The following is a 20,921-nucleotide window of genomic DNA, read 5'->3' as shown; positions in this document are numbered from 1 at the left end:
TCTTGTATGAACTATTGTGGCGCCCGGAGTAAAAAGTAAATTAAGAATAGGAAAAAGGGTAGGGGCAGGCTGAGAAATACCAAGCCTCGAGGTCAATGATCCCTAAGTTCAAAGGTGTTAGTCAACTATTCACAGGCTAAGGGCATTTTTTGTTCATACACAGGTTTTGACAGAGCTAGGGGAAGCATGCTAGCCATCTGATCAACCCCAGTGCTGCCAGTCAACACCTGGAAAGACAATGACAATTAGTTACAGCATTGCTTATACTCACCAGCACACTTTGTTCTCGTCCTGAGAGCCGGCCCAGGAGAGCCAGTGCCACCCTCCCCTGGCCTGGTCAGGAGCACACTAATCTCATATTCTGTATCAGGGTCAAGGTGTCCAATTTTATAGCTCGTGGAATCGACTGGCTGCCGGTCATTCCAGCTCCCACTGGCCGTGCAGTACTCCACCTCTCGGGCGACAATGGGCCCGTCCCCATTGATGGAGTTGGCGTTCAGCTGTATCCACAGGTAGGTGGCTCCCACAGAGGCGAGCTGAGGTGGGGCAATAGGAACAGGTGGTTCTGAAAGGCAAACCAGAAAGCTGTCTTTCAGATGCTTTACTCTTCATTCTTAAAAGAGCTAAACATGCATCAATTATTAAAATGTAGAAGATATTAACATTTCAGGAATAAATTGATACAAACAATTTATTCAGGTTAATAAGAACAAGCATATTGATAAAGGTTTTTACAGCATTCAAAATTGTGAAATAAACCATCTTTAAACACATATGCTTATTCAAGTAGGCATAACCCTAATTTGTTTTAGGATACCAACCATTATGCATACCATATGCAAATGAGCGTATCTGATGCTTTTTATAATGAAGAATTAATACAGAAATATTCTCAAGAGAAAAATGCATTAAAGTGGTGCCTGTTTTAGAATAATAGTAACAATATCTTAAAAGAGTGAGCTCTCTCATTAGAGTCAGTCAGTTACCCAGGTATCAAAGGAATTCTTTTTCTCTCACTAAAGTCAACTGGTAAAAGTTCTCTCAAGTATTTAAGCTCTAAGAAGCATTCATCATCAATCTCCTTATTGAGAATGTCTTCAAAATCATCAAAGGTATTAGTTTCTACATCATTAAATTGTTTCCTTATATTTATATTCCAAAGATATCATCACTTTAAAAACATGGCTGAAATTATAGTTTATCTCATCAAAAATAAATCTCCAGGATGACGCGTTTCCCAAAATAACAATCAAAATGGACTCAATTTGCTACAGGAGAATTGAGCATTCTGAATAATGAAGTCCACCACTGCTGCCATTCAGGGAACTTCCAGTAATAAGTCTTACTAAAGCAGCGAACAGAAGGGAAAGCTCTGAAGCTAAAAACATACCATGCCCAGTTGATAAAACTAAGAAATCAATAGCAAACACACTTTACAACCAAGAAAGTCCCTCTCATTGTTTAAAATCTGAGATCGACTCTTTTTCTATATCATTGTCAATCTTATGATAAATAGTATTCCCAGTATATTAGTTAGATGCTTGCTGAAAGGCTCTCCAGGTACCAAATGAAGGTATTCCATGTGCCAATGTCACTGTGAATGATACCACACATGATAAATGAGATCATTGCACAAAACAACATATTTCTACCTGAATAAATCTCCCTCTCAGAAAAACACAGACCTAGTGATTTTTTTCCGAGACTGTTTCCATGGGTGATTTGTGCCTTTTGGCATTTTCTGTTTTTAACTCCTCGTTTTGCTCATACAAATGCATGGAAAAATAAAATCCACTATATCCTATTACTGACATATGCTGGTTTGCTTGCTGAAATTTCTGCTGCCCTCTTGCATGGCAAACATAACTAATCAATCACAGCTGTGTTTCCTGCTGAAGAGGACCTCAGGGAAGCTAGCACCACATGGGGTTTGCACCTGAGATGATACTGGGTTAATTCCTAGACCAGCTAAAAACCAGCAACACTGGTTCCCTTTGTTGAGCTGGGCATTTCAGTTCTTTTTCATATTCAAGGTGGAGTAAGTCATACTGACTTTTTTAAATTGCTGGGGAAATCTCACTTGATTAAGTCAAAATAAGACAACAAACTGTAAATGAATTTTACTTCAGAGACTACAAACATAATGCACATTTACTAAAATATTGTTCCTGTTATTTATAAACTGAAACTTTGTGCTCGTTTTTCATTTCTTTAAACAGCTTTGCCTTAACTCACAATGATTTAACATCAATTCATATCATTAGGCGATTCCTTGAACCAAGACATGAAATGGGCCTTTTATGGTACATCCTAAGGCATTTACATAGCTAGGCTGAAAGAGCAGTTAATTACTTTCAAGTTGCAAATGCTAGCAAAGGTTGTTGAACTGCCATTCAAAATAAAACTCAGGGGCAAAGTCACAAAAGGTCATGAGTACACTCACTCACTCAAGACATTGTTACTAGTCTCCTAAAATAGGCAGGACTTCAGTGCATTTGTTTTCTGAGAGTATTTTCTATATTAATTCCCAATGGGGAATTAATATAGAATTAATATAGAATTAATTCCCCATTGGGAATTAATGTAGAAAATATCAGATATGCTAAAGAAAAGTACCAGATATGCTAAATCAAATGAAAGATTCAACTAGAACTGGAAATAACTGGAACAGACATTCAAAAGGACTTTTGTTTTACAGAAGAATCAGTACAAAATAAGGCAACATTTAAATTTTCGTTTTTAGATGGAGTCTTGCTCTCTCATCCAGGCAGGAGTGCAGTGGTGCCATGGTGATTCTCCAGCCTCAGCCTCCTGAGTAGCTGGGATTATAGGTATGTGCCACCATGGCTAGTTAGTTTTTATATTTCTAGTAGAGATGGGGTTTCGCCATGTTGGCCAGGCTGGTCTAGAACTCCTGACCTCAAGTGATGTGCCAACTTCAGCCTCCCAAAGTACTGGGATTACAGGCATGAGGCACCGCAACTGGCCAACATTTAAATTTTCAACAAATTTTCCCAAGGGAAAGGATGAAGGAAGTAAAAAAAGAAGGAGGGAGGAGAGAAGAATCTTAATCTGTACAAAGTGATAAAAAGCAATTTAAAATATTTTTTAATTCAAGTGAAAGGAAACCATTAAACTAGTTCTAAATCAAGCCAGTAATGAGAGTACTTATATCACAAAGACATATATCTAATTGATACACATATGTAAATACCTGATACATCAATATGTCAATATCATATTTAACTGTATGAAATATGTTTACATATGAATATAGAAATGTAACTAAATAGGGTATTGACATATATATACATATACACATGCACTGTAGAGATTATATGAAATATTTGCATGTCCTTGGTTACCAAAAGTGGTTAGACATGAATAAAGATGAGAGTGATGGTTAACCAATTAAAGGACTTGGTCTTTATTTTGGGGGCTAGTGGGACCTTAAAGAGTTAAAAACTCTATGTACTGTAGTTTCTCCCATTTGTAAAACATTAGCACTCCAAATAATATATGGTATACAAAAAAGTGTTAAATTATAGACAAGTGGCCTAAAAATGTTAGTGTATATTTTGAAGTAATTTCCTCAAGGTAATAACTTTATAAAAACTAGGAGTATCTAGCATGTTATCTCATTTAAAAATATATGTATATACAAAACATGGCCATAAAATTATAATTGGAGAAAAACTTAAATTTCATAGTTGAGTCCTAACTGCATGCAAATTGCCACGAGCTGCAGCAGTGTACAGAAATGGAAAGAAGTTCCTGGAAATTTTTATCACAGTGAGCCAAGATACTACTACACTGTCAGAAGACAGGAAATGTGGTGCAAAATATGAATAGAACCCATTCATTCTTTCTATTTATGTTTGTTCTGGTAGACTAAAAATTTGTAATTTACTTATAACTCTCCACAAATTAACTTTTCCTCATAGGCAATTTTTAGAGATACTACTAGATAGGTATCCTACTAATCATTAACATGGGTACTGGCAGGTCACAGTGAAGCAGTGCAGCAACTGAAAGAAAAGGAAAAATAATCACGAACAACCGAACCAAGATAAAAATTAAATAATGGTAGTAATGATGATTATGATCATGATGAACTAGAAAACGACAAAACAGTTTGTAGGCAAACTAGTGTCCTTTTTGTACATCGTGATGTCTCACTTGCCAGAGCACTTTCAACAGGGCAGGGTGTGTACAGCAGGGGAGAATGTTAGTTTTGTTACAGATATTAAATCTAAATATTAGGCTGGTTCAAGTCTCATCACAAACAAAAACATGTTAAGAATCTGCTGTGGCAAATACATTATCAGAGTGGATATCTTAATGTGTACTTCCTTATGCCGAACATCAGTCACTGCTGCAAATGATTAGTTCTCAAGGTGGATTCACTGGGGGGCACTGTCCCTCATAAGCTACATGTGACTAAGATTGGCAGTGGTAATCTCTCAAAAGAGCATATGGCTGACTCATCTAGAGGTTTTATAACAGAGGCTGTGTCCCTGGATATTCTGACTCAATATGGGTGTGGCAAGAGTAGGAAGGAGAGAATAGATGGTCAGGTATTTATATTTTAAAAAAATTAGAAAGGTAGTTATGGCATCCATTCCCAAGTGAAGACCACTGATAGACTGGACCAGAGAGAAGTTCATCCCCGTCCTCCTCCCCCTTCCCACCAAGGGCCTGTCAAGCACCCACTGCTCACTATGTACACTGCATTTGATCTTCCTCATTGCTCTATAAAGTGGATAATATTATTATCATTTGATATCTACCTCACACATAAGGAAACAGTGGCACAGACAGGGCAAGCCACTGGCCCACATCCACATACCTAGTTCTAGAATTTGAATCCACCAATCTTTAAGGCTGCCTCCCTAGAGAAATGTGCAGACAAAAGTAATAGCACATAAAAAACAGGTCAATTTTTTTTTTAAGAGACAGGGTCTCACTCTGCCCAGGTTGGAGTGCAAGGGCACAATCATAGCTCACTGCAGCCTACACTCCAGGGTTCAGGTGATCCTCCAGCCTCAGCCTCCTGAGTAGTTGGGAGTATAGGCAGTGCCACCATACCTGGTTAACTTTTTAAAATTATTTTTGTAGAGATGGGGTCTCACTATGTTACCAGAGCTGGTCTTGGAACGTCTGGCCTCAGCTTCCCAAAGTGCTGGGATTATATATGTAGAGAGATGAATTTTATGCACCATATTTAACAAATGCAGGGAAAACTTTTCTTAAAGCAGGCATCATTCTGTTCTCCTAGGAAAAATGGCAATGGCCTGCCACAGGTTGTCTAAAAATGCCTCATGGTACACCTCAAAGTCCAAATTATCCTGTCTGGGACCAAAAATTGTCTTGGTGGCTTAATGCTATAAATTCCTCAGCCTACAAAAAACTCATTAAACTAGCTAAAGAAAATTTATTTATCCTTTCTATTTTCCCTCATCCCCCACCTTCTTAAATATAATGACTCAATTTTTCAGTCATGCAAAATATAGTAATAGAACCTAACTGGAACATTATGAATGTTAACACAGTATTATCAATATGGCTCGTGTGATAAGACTGAGCATTTTTATACTGACACTGCTTCATTTTATTAGCCACCCCACTATCATAAACATCCTGGCTGATGAATATTTGCATTTTAAGTGATTTTCTATCAGTAAAAAATTTTATTTCTAAAAAGAAATTTATAGGTTGTAATCTCTGTATATAGACTTGGCAGGAGATTTTGCCAAGAACACATTCATTGTTTTATAAGCAACTAGATAAACATAAATAAAATACATTTTTCAAAAATACTGTTCACATGCAAAATTTGTACTTAAAATGCAATCCATCAAAATAGCCTGTCATCAAACCACTGTTCAGAAACAGACAAGGATTAAGTTTACGCCTTAAAGGAATAATGAACTAACAACTACCTAACATATCTACTTTAATAGAATATTCTGAGGTATAAAAACACATTAAATACCTTTAACTACCAGTTCTGCATAGTTTGATATTCCAACCCCTCCTTCGGTGCGAATCATGCAGCGGTACTTTCCAGCATCTCGTTTGGTGGTATTCACAACATTAAATGAAGCAATGAAGCGTCGGGAGCTGGTCACCTTGATTTCCTTCAGAGGAGCATCTCGCACATCAATGCCCTGTATCAAGCAGGGTGGAGAGGACAAAAAGAAGCACTATCACCTGTCAGGGCAAAACAATCAGACACCCAACAGCATGTTACCCATGTTATTTTCACGCAGATCTTGGTACAGTTATTTATTACCCATGGGCAGTTACACCAGGAGCAGGAAACTAAAATTCTGCCATGGAGCAGGAAACTAAAATTCTGTCATGATCAACGCTTTAAAGACTGAGCGATGCAGCCAGGCGCAGTGGCTTACACCTGTAATTCCAGCACTTTGGGAGCTCAAGGTGGGCAGATCACCAGGTTAGGAGTCTGAGACCAGCCTGGCCAACATGGTGAAACCCTGTCTCTACTAAAAATACAATAATTAGCCAGGCGTGGTGGCAGGCGCCTGTAGTCTCAGCTACTCCATAAGCTGAGGCAAGAGAATCGTTTGAACCCAGGAAGCAGAGGTTGCAGTGAGCTGAGATTATGCCACTGTACTCCAGCCTAGGTGACTGAGTGAGACTCCATCTCAAAAAAATAAAAATAAAAAGACTGACAATGCAAAATTAAGTGTGCACAAATTTTTTGTTTTTGCCTCTTCAAAATATTAATTATATTATATTAGTGCAACTGGGGAGTGAAAATACAGAAAACTTCATTACCTTGTTCTCAAACTATCAACATTTGGTCTTATAACACTTTCTCTTATTTTTATGCTTGACTAGGAAATAAAATTAGCTCACCCACTACCCTATTACTTATTGACCTCATTTTATAAATGAAGTAATAAACAATTTATTAAGAATAATATTTAAATATGTTAGGTTTTAGAGTACTCCCTATTGAACAGGACTAAAAGAATAGTTCAACCCTTTTGATGTTCTTCCTGTGTACACAAAAACCAAGCAGAAGTAGGTTACTAATAATTATTAAGTGACATTCAAATGTAACAAAAGAGGTTCCTCTCTACGTCCCGTATCCCCAGGTCCACACAAAGAAGGTTCCACAGCTGGAGCAGTTTGGTCTTTTATTATCCCCATATACTAAGTAACCCTTTAGTTATGCACACCTGGAGATCCATTCTATTATTCCAATAATTTAAAGCCTCAAAAGCAGGTTTAGAGATTTTATTTTTCTCTCTCCTGCACGCTCTCTCCCTCTGTCTCCATATATATATAAACTTTCTCACACCAACAGTCCCACATAGACAAATATGAATATCCAGCCCTGAAAGCGTGTGTGTGTGTGTGTGTGTGTGTGTGTGTGTGTGTGTATGCATGTGTGTTTTACAATCAGGAAAGAGGCTATCTTTAACATGTTATAAGTATTAGTAAACAAACAATGGAAAAGACCTCAAGGCTAAGACATGACTATTATGCCAAGCATAATGTCCAAGCACTATGTCCATTATTCACCCAGCAACCACTCTTGGCATCCCAACCAGGTGCTATCACTGTGTCAAGACACTATGATCACAATGGCAAACAAAAGAACAGTGGTGGCCCGGCTTATAGGCCTCCAGTTATTGTGGCGTATAAGCTTGAAGTGAGTACATAATCACAAATGATGACCAAGGTAGTTTAGGAAAGATGAGCTGGCTAGCAGAAATCCCATTGCGGACCAGCTGCAGATACAGTGGCCGTGGGAGGCTAGTCTGAGGAAGTGACATGTGAGTTGAGATCTGAAGGGTAAACAGAAGCTAACCAAGCAAAGGGGAAGGGTGGGAAGAAAAGAGCATTCTAGCTATAAGAAACAGTATAGGAAGCTCAAGACGGTGATCAAGAGCTGCAGGTTTTGGATGAAGTTAAGGCAGCCAATGGAGCCTGGGAGGTGGGCAAACACCTGCGCACTCAGGGACTTGCAGGCTCTATTAAAATGTTTATATTCATAGCTATGAAAATGCTGGCCTACAAAAAAATAGAACTCGTCTGTATTATTCAGTGATTTATATTATGCAAAGTCCTTTAAAAGCTTTTATCTTGTGATATTTTCACTGGCTGAATTTCCTAAGTGACGCACGTTTGGGAGTTACCCTGACTAGCAGGCCAAACCTAAAGTGGCCATCCAGAGTGATTTACCTTCATAGAACCTCACTTTCCTAACCTGTAAAGAAGAGATGATACCACCCACTGTCAGGGCTGCTGGGAAAACTCACAGACATATGTGAGGACACAGGTGTAACAACTGGCACCATGCAGCCCCTCCCGAGCTTTGGAACACCTGAGTGACGAATTCAAGGAGAAAGGCAGAGTACTATCAAAGTACCACTTTACTACTGATAAACCTAAAACTGCAGAATATGGCTTAAGAGTGCAGGAACAATGGGCTTGCTAATCCTGAAGCACAGAATTAAACAGACTCACCAACCTAGTCCCAGGCCACACTAGAAAACCACAAGGCCACCCATATGTTGAGTGCTGCTGTAAAACTCACAGGATGGAGGGACAGGGTTCCCATAGGCAGTCAGCTCCCCAAAGAAGGGGCTGGGCTAGGCATACTCAGCCCTTCCTCCCAGGCAGCTTCTGCTTGGGCAGTGAGAAGGCAGAGAGGAGTGCTGCAATAGTACAGTTCCTGCCACTTGGAAGGAAACATCAGTAGTGGGAAAGAACAGTTCCATCAACATTATCTTTAGTATTATCTGTAAAACAGTCTTGTTTATACTATAAAATGTCCTAAGTCAGAATATAAAGTCCCACATTATGTCTGCGTGTGTTTTTCACTAAATGCCCTAAATTTGTTCTCATAGACAGCATTAAGAAGTTATAAAATGAAACAAAACCAAATACAGCATTAATAGTACAACAGGAGAAAGGTTCCTGTCTATTTTCCATAGATACTCAGTCTCTGATTCTCACCCCACTGCAGAAAATAAGTAAATTCTAGCCCTAGGGATAATCTTAGACATACTACTTGATAGTCTTGTTTTCAACCTAAAACAGAGCCACATCTCTGGTTTTTGAAGGGAAAAGAAATTAAGCCATAAAGGCAGATTTCATATCTGTGTTTATTAACAACAATCAAGAGGTCTTAGGGCTATCTATCCATTTATTTATCTGTTTACTTATGGTGTGAATCCTGTAATCATAAACTCTTTTTAATAATCTCCTAATATTCTTCCTAATAGAAACATCTCTCAAAAGAATGTTTATTCAAAAACAATTTAAAGTTTGCACTTACTGACCCCTCACAACTATTCAAGGCTGTGCTGAGGGCACTTGAGTATAAGAAAGCCTCCTTTTTGGATTTATGCCTATGTTAAGAGGAGTATGATTCACAGTTGTGCTGTCTTTGTCCCACAGATGTACCCTGTAAAATAAGCAGCCCTGGACTAGAAGCCCCATGTAATTCTAGTGAGTCATATGGATTCTCAAGAATGAGCCTTTAAAAATTTTTTAACTCATGTACTTAACCACATGAAAAGTCAGATTCAGCTTCATGAGAAAAAGTACATAGGGAAGAGATATCAAGTGCTAAGCAGCCATCATTTTAGCTTAGAATCTACACAGGAATAGCAAATCACACATCTTACTGAAATCTGCAGGCCATTTTGTATTAAACCATCCACATGTGCATGGATTCAGGCATTCATTCAACCAATATTCAGTGACAATCTTTTATGGGGCACATACTCTATCATATAAGAGAGCATAAAGTTAAAAGAATCATCATTTACCTAATTGAGTTTATCTGGACAGAAATAAACAGACAAGGCAATAATTACAATATAGAGAAATGAATTGCCTCCCATAGCACACAGAGGAGAAGGAGATCTGACTGGATGTTTTAGTCTGTTTTCTGTTGGTTATAATAGAATACCTAAAACTGTATAAAAAAATTTATTTCTTTCAGTAATGGAGGCTAAGAAGCCCCAGGTCAAGTGGCCTCATCTGGTGAGGGCCTTCTTGCTGGTGAGGACTCCGCAGATTCTTGAGGCAGCATAGGGCATCACATGGTGAGGGGGCTGAGTATGCTAGTTCAAGTCTCTCCTCCTCTTCTCAGAAAGCCACTGGTCCCTCTCCCATGATAACCCTATTTAATCCACTAATCCATAAATGGATTAATCCGTTATGAGGGCTCTTATATGATGACCCAATCACCTCTTAAAGGCCTCATCTTTCAATAGTGACACAGGAGATTAAATACTGATTTAACACTGGGGATTAGCATTTCAACATGAGTTTTGGGGGAGACAAATATTCCAACCATGGTCCTGGGGATGGTGTCCGTGCAGGCTTTCTAGGAAGCACCGCTTGAGCACATGCTTAGGGATGTACAGAAGTTTCTTAGGCAGGGAATAAAGAGGAAAAGTCCAGTGAATAACAGAAGCTCTCCAGAGTCAAGAGCCAAGGGAGAGCACAGAACTGTAGGGAAAATACAGGGTCTCTATGGTGGAAGTACAGAAGAACTAGAAAAGAACTATAGGGGAAGTATAGGAGAAGTCTAGGGGAACTCTAAGGGAAGTATAACTTATCCTATATGGCAAGAACAGAAGTGCTTCTCAGTGAAAAGGCTAGGAGGAAAAACGTAATGCAGACCCCAACAAGAAATATGAAATGTCGAGGACGTTAGTGTATTCAGATGCTGGGAATGGAAGGATTAGGGAAAGAGGTAACACAAACACCTCTATGTGAACAGTAATGTACTGGAGGAGATAGGGTTTGAGCCCAACTGATGTCAAGGGAAACTGGGTAAGCTGTTTTCAGAAATCATAGTAACAAAAGACACAAAGAAAGAAGACAGAAAGACAAGAAACCTCAAGATACCTAGAAAACAAAATCAACACAATGTATATTCCACTACAGTAACGTCTTTCTCCTCTAGCAGACCATAAAGTCCAGGGTCGTATCTTATTCATTCTATGTACCCAGGTGCACTCAGAGACATCACTCTCCCTCCATCCGCCCCCAAAGGCCTTCATGTGGTAGGTATCCTGCCCTGTATCTGGAGGGCAGGAACGTCACACAGGCCACGGAGAATGTGAACAAACAGGCTTGGTTCAGTGTCTCCCATTTTTTACCATCAGATCCTGCCCTGTTGTCCCCAGTCACACTTCTGTATGACTGTCCATAAAAACATAATTTTCTCTGAGTCTTCGAGTCTTTATTTTCTGAAGGCACCTGTGTCACGTAAAACTTGTATTAAAGAATTTGTTAAGTGTTTATCTTGTTAATCTGTCTTTTGTTATAGAGATTTCAGCCATAACCTTGTAATGGGTGAGGAAAAGGTGTCCCTTTGCTGCAGGACAGGTATAGAAAGGTTAGAGTCGTTGCCCGCGCTGTCCTTTCCCCATGACAGTGACACGTGGAGAGGTCAATGTGTTTAGAACCGTGGGTACCACTGAACATCTAGGAACCCACAGGGAACCTTTTTGTTATTTTAGCAAAACAAAATGATGAAAATATACAACAGGTAGAGATAACAGAATTGTCAGCCAGATTTTGCCCAATTTTCAGAATAAGAAAGTGGCAGCCCCACCAAGCATTGGCACTCTACATTCTTAATAGCATGACAGAAGGACCATAAAAAAATGATGAGGGGTGGGCATCCGGACTGTTCTTTACCACATGAGAGTTCACTAGGAGAGACAGCCTAGGACACAATTGTTGGGGGCAAAAACCTCAGACTCCATGCAAAGCACAGTGCCTGAACGTCCTGGGTTGTTAAAGAAATCGCTGACCCATCTTTTGTCCACTTAGTGAAACAACCATAATGATGACGCCTGAGAGGAGATGATCTGACTGGGTTAAATACAGCTCTTTATATAAAGCAAGAGTATCTTCAAATGTGCACGTATTTCAATTTGAGTCAGCTAGAAAAAAGTACTGATAGTTATTTAAATTAGACTTAAAACCTTCTTTATGCAATGGACTGACTCTAGGACTTCTAAATGAGCAGTAATTTACCAGCAAAAAGATATGTATTAAGTCTTTCAGAAATAGTTTTGCAATAATCAGAGCAATGATTGAAAGAAATTGAGGTCTGGGAAGTTAGCAGCACTTGCAGCAAATTAATCAATCTCAGGCGTTTTGGAGCTGCTCTGAGTGCAGAGGCATCAAGGAGCTCTGAGCCAGTCCCCCTTCCTCAGACATACAGGTGGGAATTAAATGGCATTTTCATTTCTTCAATAGCAAAAATAGTCTGTATTATCCCACTTTCAAATATGTCCATTTGTAAGATGCTGTTTGAAATTCTTACCACTGATATCACTAATAACAGCAGGATCTGGAATAATTTTTTAAAAAATATCTTATGCAAGCTAAATCCAATATTAATTGAACGTCTCAAATAATCTACCCTTTATACAGCACATATGTTTTATTTTAACAATTAACATAGTGTTGACCTTTGATTTCTAGACCACAACCAACTTAATCAAAATATTTATCAATTCGGAGTACTGTTCTAGAATAAGTACACTTTAATTGGCTAATGAATATACAGATAGCTAAAATAATATACAGATACCCAAAGTTGTATCATATTATTATAGGTATATTCAGGAAGAATTTGATTATGGAAATTTAGAGCTTCATTCTGTTATTAAGACATAGTTCATTTCATGATATATTTGTAATAGCTGAATAACATTATTTAATAAACCTGTGTTTAAATTTTATCTAGAGGTTCATCCAAATAATATAGGATATAGATAATAAGTGCAGTAAGTAGAAATACCAGCAATATTAGAAATTCTTTAGTCTTAAAACCAAATATCCAACTGTTAACTGGCTTAACTAGGCCAAATCAAACTAAGGAGCCCAACACTGATGAACATTTTCTTACATATTTAAAGGTTCAAACCTTTTCAAAGCTAGGTCTCAAGCCAGCTCACTTTTAAACTGTAATTACAGTACTCTACTATGCAGAGGGTGACAGTGCCTGTGCTGCCTAACCAACATGACCTAAAACACCAGGCTAGTCATTAACATGGCTGGTTAAGAACATCACTCTTCCTCAGTCTATATGCCTTAAAACACACAACTCTTCTGAAAACATAGTCAAAAGAAGATAAAGATGTAAGAGAAAGGGGGTTAAAATCCCTACAGTTTTGAATTTGCACAGGAATTGTCAGTATGCACTCAGGGCACAGTTTGCCTTTAAATGTGTATATGTGTGCATACCTAGATATCCCAGCTCTCTCCAATGAGAGGATCCCAAAAATAAAAATAAACAATAAAGTAGTAGTGAGCACCTCTATGCTCAGATTGTAATTTCTAATAGCCATTTCCCTTGGAAAAAGAACCAGGATTCCCTGGGAAAATGGTCAATTCTAAGTCCGAAGTAGTAAATGGAAAATATAAACCTAGAACATGTCACAATAGAAAGCAAAGAAGTTCCCTGAGATGGGCCAGGACAGGAGTCACCCATGCTGAGTAAGCCCCACTGGAGGGCTGGGGAAGATGTGAGCAGCAATGAAGATATCAAATGCAATGGACTCAACCACACAAGTTGATGACGATGATGCTGATGATGACAACAATAATAATTATAAATGCCTTGGTCAGTTTTAGGTGATGACAGCAAGTGACTGATAGAACTAGACCATTCTGCAACTCCTAAATAATGAACCAAGGCAATAATCATCAATGACTGATAATGTTACAGGACCTTCAGGTGTGACTTCACCACTTGGAAACATCTGTGGCCAGTGGCACCTTTACTTGAGTTTTGCTCAGGCCCACCAGGCCCACTTGGCCTGGCAGGCTGCATTCAGCTGGCACTACTGGCCTGGATCCCATGCCTGCCAAGGGCTAGTGGAAAGGCACACTGGCTGTTATGGGATGGGCAGCTCCAGGTGCTGGCCTGGGCACCAGCTCCCTGCAAGCAGCTTCCATGGCTAGCACTGGGGAATGTGGTGGCACTCAGTAGCTTGAGACACCAAGAACTGCAGAGCCACAAAGAGGGTGTCACACCCTTGGCTCAGGGAGCTCTCAGGTCTGGGATCCCTGAAGGGCTGCAGGTCTTCTCTTCTCTCTTTCTTGTCGCCCACAATGTGGTGAGCAAGGAGCATGTTTCAGCTCTGCTTGTGTTATAGCTCTTTCAGACCTGCCATTTGGCGTGTCCCAAGTTCTTGTCCTGTATCCAGGAAGAATGAGGTGTGCAGCAGTGGAGGGTGAGTACGGCAAGCAGGAGCTTTACTGAATAACAGAATAGCTCAGAGGAAACCCACAGTGGTCAGCTCCTCTCCACAGTGAGGGTGTCGGAACAAGTGTTCAACTCTCAGCAGAGATGAGACCCTTGAGTGGGTAGCTCCTTTATGCAGGCAGGTAATCCCATTGAGTGTTCAGCTCTCAGAAGAGAGGAGACCCAGAAGTGGTCAGCTCCTCTCTGCAGGCAGGTCATCCAGTCGACGGCTCAGCTCTCAGGAGAGAGGAGACCCTGGAGTGGGTAGCTCCTCTCCCCAAGCAGGTTGGCCTGAGTGCTCAAGTCTGGCTACGTCCAAGGATTTTATGGGCTTCAGAAGGGAGGCAGTGCATGCTGACTGGTTCATGGGTAGCCATGGGCGTGCACAGTAAAAGCATCATAATTTCCCACTCTCAGACTGCAAGACTGACAGACTGGCTCCCAGGTTTCAGGCCTTAAAGGTGGGACTTCACTGGGGAACTTCCCCATCTTCCCTGGAGCCTGTCTGCCTTCTGCTGTTCATGCTGAGGGGCACCTGCAGGCCAGTGCCAAGCTGCCCTCAGTGCCCCCTCACCCTTCCTAACATGCACATCAGTGCCTGAAGTCAGGAAGGGGCTGAGACAGCAGGGGGCTGGCATGTCAACAGTGCCCTGAGTGCACACACACCTGGCTGGGTTGCAGCAGCACCTGGGTTTGGCCTCAACTTTGCTCCAAGACTGGAGCAGTCACTGGGAGCAGGGAGAATCCAGGCAGTGGGAATAGGTACTTCCACGCCTGCAGGGGCAGGGGGGTCTTCCTGAGCCCCTGAGTGTGCAGAGACACTCAGGTCCACAGCTGTGGCTGGGTGGCTGCAGCTATGCCTGCGAGTGGGGGGCTCCTGCCTGCTTCCAGCCTCCAAGAGCACAGGGATGCTGGGTCTGCAGCCATGGTTGGGCAGCCACAGCTGCGCTCAGGGAGCATGAGGTTCCTGCGCTGCCAAATCAGCAGCACGTGGGGCTTCCACCTGTTCTCAGTTCCTGCCTACCCCATAGAGCAGGCAGCCCCAAACACAGCCATCTCTGTCTTCCTTTCTCATAAGATAGCCTCAGATACTTGGAAGCAAGATGAGCAAGTGAACCTTGAGCTGAATATGAGAAAAGAAGAAGGAAGGCCTTCCCAGAATGTTTGGCTTGTAGGCCCAACAGAAGCAGACCTTAAGAATAGTGGCTGATGCCTTTCCTTCTCTTCTGCCCTCCAGACTGAAACAACCTGACCCATTGTTTTAAATGTCCAATTTCAGACACCAAGGCCTGCTTGAGGGTAGAAGGTAGGAGGAGGGTGAGAGTCAAAAAACTACCTATTGGGTACTATGCTCACCACCTAGGTGACAAAATCATTTGCACACCAAACCCAGCAACATAAAATCTACCCATGTACCAAACCTGCACATGCACCCTCTGAACCTAAAATAAAAGCTGAAAAGAAAAAAGTAAAAGTAAAAAGTCCGATTTCAAGTGGAGACCAGGAGACATTAAGGTTTCTATGGAGGAAGAGGCTCTCTGCTGCCCTACCTGTTCCTGCCACATCCTGCTGCTTACATCTTTTTTTGGCTGAGTTAGATAACATCACAAAGGAAAAATTATTAATTAACTTTTTCTAGAGTATCCATAAACATGTTATATTGTTTCATCAATATAAAAGAAATCTTATTTTTAAGTAAAGGTAATCCAAAATGATACTAAGTTAAAACATACAGTATATACCCAAAGGTTTTCAGTAGCTTCAGTCTGAATGTTCAGTATGATGTTATATAAATATAGATATGGATATTTAACTGACTAAAACAATAATGGATGTGATTTTAACTACTCAAAATTTTCTAGAGCAAATGGTTCCCATAGCAACTAAAGACAGTCGTGCTTTGTGCATCTCTAGTATTTTCTGGGATGCTAAGTGATGTTAAATTTATGCTTTAATATATATGGCATAAAATACCCAAGTTAAGCTTACGAAGGGAACCATAATTTTCCTTCTTTTCATCTCATTTTGTGGCTTTTATATATAATAACAAAATTGTTCTGAAATACAGTTGGATTTTTGTCCTTATAATCAACAAATGAAACGAAAAGCCACCTAGAAAGGCTGACCATAAACATATATCCATAATACAAAAGCCAAGGCAACATTGCATATATACAAAAACTATTTTAAATTCTGATAAACATTATCATTTAAATTACTACATGATACTTATGAATTCATGATAAACTAGCTACATTTTCTGCAGTACCCAAGATGCATTATGGTTAAGTTAGAACATAGATAGCCTGGGTTCAAATCTGAGCTCTGTGACTAGCAATGCACCATTGGAAAAGTCACTTTCTGAGCATCAGTGGCTTCTTCTATAAATGGACATATAATAAAATTCTTGTAGGGATCAATTTAAAAAATGCCTGAAAATTACCTACCAGAGTACCTAGCAGTGCTTAGTCAATGTAGTTGCAATTATTTTATTTCAAACACACCGGCTGAAGTCAGTAATATAAATACTATTCATACAATTTTTAATTTATTCATTCAGAAGCCAAATTCTATGGTATATCAGTGAAAATGTTCCCATGAAAATCATTTTAGGTTATAAAAATATCAAGGTTCCCCTCTTTTCTCTTAGAAAAAGGTCTAAAATTATCTGAGCTCAAAAAACGAAATGCGAAATATTTATTAGACTAGAGAAACACACTTTTTTCACGATTACATAGCTCATATACTGCTTGGTGGAATTATATGTCAAACTCTCAAAAAATATGTATCTATCTCTAGGCCAACAGCTAAAAAATTGTTAACTCTAAGTGAGTTTTTTAAGAAAATTAAACTCCTCAAATTAAGAAAGCAAATGGAATTACATTCTTTACAAAGGGCAGGTGGGGTAGTTTGTTTGTTTGTTTGTTTGTTTTTCATTTTTTTGAAGAAAGAAAGAGAAAGGAATAAAGGAAGGAAAGAAAGGAGAAAGAAAGCAGAAAAGAAAAGAGAAATAAAGATAAGAAAGACAGAGAGAAAGAGAGAGAGAGAACGGGAGTCTTGCTCTATTGCCCAGGCTGGAATGCAGTGATGTAATCATATCTCAGTGCAGCCTCAAACTCCTCACCTCAAACCGCCCTTCCACCTCAGGCTACCCTACCAAGTATCTGAGACTACAGGCATGCACCTCTATGCCAGGCTAATCTAAAATAAAAATTTCATTTTCTTTTTTTTTTGGAAAACTGTTTTCTAAAGTGACTATCTTATTTTGTATTTCCACCAGAAACATACGAGGTTTGCTCCAGTTGTCGCATATATTCACCAGCATGTTGTATTATCAGTTTTTTTATTATAGCAATTCTAAAAGGTGTATAGTAGTGTCTTAATTTGATTTTATTTTGCACTTCCCTAATGATCTATGATGCTGAGTATCTTTCTTTTTTTGTGTGATTATTTTAACTTAATATAAATTAAATTAAACATTTAATTTCTCAGTTGCACTAATCACGTTTCAGAGGCTCAAAGGCCAGATGTCCATTAGTGGCTATCTTATTGGAAGGCACAGATTATCAAACATTTCCTTTATTGCAGAAACTTCTGCTAGACAATAGGATGCCTTAGCTAAATTCATGAGTTCTTTCACATCAGAATTCATGGCTAATCTTCAGTAGGAATAGAGGAATTTTATAAGACTATAATATTTAGTTCTAAAGCATTCAAAGTCCAATTTTCTCATTCCATGTTACAGTTAAATTTGATACTGCCATTTAAAGCTAGCTGGCTGTTTTGTCCAATAGTTGATGCAGATTCTTCATTATGTTGATGCTCTTTATCTTTTGGTATGTTTTTAGAGTGGCTAGTACTGGTTGTTCCTTTCTATGTGTAGTGCTTCTTTCAGGAGCTCTTGTAAAGCAGGCCTGGTGGTAACGAAATCTCTAAGTACTTGCTTGTTCGCAAAGGATTTTATTTTTCCTTCACTTATGAAGCTTAGTTTGGCTGGATAGGAGATTCTGGGTTGAAAGTTCTTTTCTTTAAGGATGTTGAATATTGGCCCCCACTCTCTTCTGGCTTGTAGGGTTTCTGCTGAGAGATCTGCTGTGAGTCTGATGGGCTTCCCTTTGTGGGTAACCTGACCTTTCTCTCTGGCTGCCCTTAGTATTTTTCCTTCATTTCAACCCTGGTGAATCTGACGATTATGTGCCTTGGGGTTGCTCTTCTTGAGGAATATCTTTGTGGTGTTCTCTGTATTTCCTGGACTTGAATGTTTGCCTGCCTTGCTAGGTTGGGGAAGTTTTCCTGGATAATATCCTGAAGAATATTTTCCAGCTTGGATTCATTCTCTTCATCACATTCGGGTACACCTGTCAAGTGTAGATTAGGTCTTTTCACATAGTCCCACATTTCTTGGAGACTTTGTTCATTCCTTTTTACCCTTTTATCTCTAATCTTGCCTTCTCGTTTTATTTCACTGAGTTGATCTTGGACCTCTGATATTCTTTCTTCTGCTTGGGGAATTCGACTGTTAAAACTTGTGCATGCTTCGCAAAGTTCTCGTGTTGTGTTTTTCAGCTCGATCAATTTATTTATATTCCTCTCTAAGTTGTCTATTCTCGTTAGCATTTCGTCAAATCTTTTTTCAAGGTTCTTAGTTTCTTTGCATTGGCTTAGAACATGTTCTTTTAGGTCACAGAAGTTTCTTATTAGCCACCTTCTGAAGCCTGATTCTGTCAATTCATCACACTCATTCTCCATCAGGGCTTGTTCCCTTGCTGATAAGGAGTTGTGATCCCTTGCAGGAGGAGAGGTATTCTGGTTTCGGGTGTTTTCAGCCTTTTTGCGCTGGCTTCTTCCATATGGGGTAGTTTTAATTCAGCTGCTGCTATAACACAGGTGTTCCCACTGTGCAAATTCAAATGGAATATTCCTTATTAAACGTATATTTCTTATGTTCATGGAGCTCATGGAGAAAAATAAAGGCATATGTCTATAACTTTTAACAGAGATGCTATGGCAAGAAAGTTTTTAAAGGAAGAATTAGAAGTTTTATGACAGAAGAAGAAAACCTAGGGAAAGAGTACAAGAAATGAAGGTTTAGGAAAGATGATATATTGACCATATTTGCTCCTAAAATTATTCTAATATATGTCTGTTTTTATTAATCAGTTTTTGCATCTCTGCATGATATTTGCTATCTATCATGAAGCAGCAGAGACATGACTACATTCTATATATTGCTCCTCTCATCAAAGATCATCCTCTGAACAGGAGCTGTAGGCCCAAAGCAAGCATTCCAGAGAGAAATGGTTTCCTCTGTCTTGTTCTCCTGCTGTAACTACAAACCTGCTCTAAGTACAAACCTGCTTTTGATGCTCACCTGAAGGAGCTACATGATTTGTTTGGGTAGTCAGTAAGCCCCTGCATTAGTAGGTATTCGCTGAGCATTTTGTTATGTGACAAGTACAAGTCTAGATGCTGGGTTGTACCAGTGTTTTTAACAGAGAATAGCAGTCCCCCCTGTTCCAGGGGAGATACATTTCAAGACCCCTAGTGGATGCCTGAAACCATGGATAGCTTCTGTTATGTCTTCCACACACAAACTTAATGCCGTGTACATCTTAACTAAGCACTTACCATGCACTGCGGCTGTAACTTTTGTACTCTGAGGTATGACAGCAAAAGTAAAACAATTTTCTTTTTTCTTCGTCACAGTTTCATATACAGAATATTCTTTCTTACTGTAGATTTTAGCAAGGAGTGCAAACAATTCTTTTTATTTCCTTATTGAGAACTTTTACCTTTCACTTGAAGGAAGCACTTTGTGGTTTCTCTTTGGCATATCCAAATTGCCATCATCACTACTCCTGTGCGTTGGGCCAGTAGTTAAGTAAAGTAAGGGTGACTTGAACATAGCACTGTGATCCTGAGATAGCCTATCTGTCTCCTTAGTAACTACTTGGTGGGTAGCGAGATTAGATATCTCAGTAACTACTGGGTGGGTAGTGGGATTTGCTGGACAAAGGGATGACTCATGTCCTCAATGGGACAGGATGGGACAGAGTAAGTTTTCATCGTGCTACTCAAAATCGTGTACAACTTAAAACTTATTATTTCTAGAATTTTCCATTTGAAATTTTTGGACCACATTTTCATTGACCACAGGTAACAGAAACCGTGGAAGGTGAAAATCTCAGACAAGAGGGGACTACTTTACTTTACAGTAACATCATCTGATTTCCTTTTCTATTTGTATGAACTAATACTTATTATGGGATTATTTTAAAAGGCTATTCTGGTGCATTACTTATAATATATGCCAAGTTCTGCTTGCAAAACAGTAAAACTCTCAATTATATTGTGCTGTGATGGGTTTTAAAGTTTTAAATTTAACACAGATAAATCACAGTAAATCTGAGACCATCAGGTTAAGAGGCTAATATTATTTGAGATGCAAGATCATTCAGTGAAGAAAAATGTCCAAGAGTAAAACTTCACTCGTATGTAAATAAATAGCAATATTTATACATAAGTATAAACCTGTACATATATATACAGACATAAACATATTAGATATATAAAACTGACTTTCACTAATAAAATGGAGTTACCTGTAATAAACATAAAAAACTGGATATACAACTGCACTAAAGTTTCCTACATT

At 39.3% G+C, this 20,921-nt stretch overlaps 1 protein-coding gene across 16 annotated transcripts in view; it reads right to left on the bottom strand.

Moving 5' to 3' along the window:
* PTPRM (protein tyrosine phosphatase receptor type M) overlaps positions 1–20,921 on the bottom strand; it is an 816,519-nt gene that overhangs the window by 450,531 nt on the left and 345,067 nt on the right. For 12 of the 16 annotated variants that reach the window (XM_032293498.1, XM_032293499.1, XM_032293487.1 and 9 more), the window contains exons 6-7: positions 5,996–6,170; positions 272–565 (exon numbers count right to left, since the gene is read on the bottom strand). In XM_032293498.1, the coding sequence (XP_032149389.1) occupies positions 272–565; positions 5,996–6,170 (469 nt within the window). Of the gene's footprint in view, positions 1–271; positions 566–5,995; positions 6,171–8,505; positions 9,369–20,921 lie in introns of those variants that run through there. The other 4 variants (XM_032293500.1, XM_032293501.1, XM_032293503.1 and 1 more) reach the window with 4 other exon arrangements.

The sequence above is a fragment of the Sapajus apella genome, unplaced genomic scaffold (assembly GCF_009761245.1).
Source record: "Sapajus apella isolate SASKATOON/1434 unplaced genomic scaffold, GSC_monkey_1.0 scaffold29, whole genome shotgun sequence".
Classification (NCBI taxonomy): Eukaryota; Metazoa; Chordata; class Mammalia; order Primates; family Cebidae; genus Sapajus; species Sapajus apella.
The sequence above is the reverse complement of the archived record's forward strand: the minus strand, read 5'-3'. Positions and strand labels throughout refer to the sequence as shown.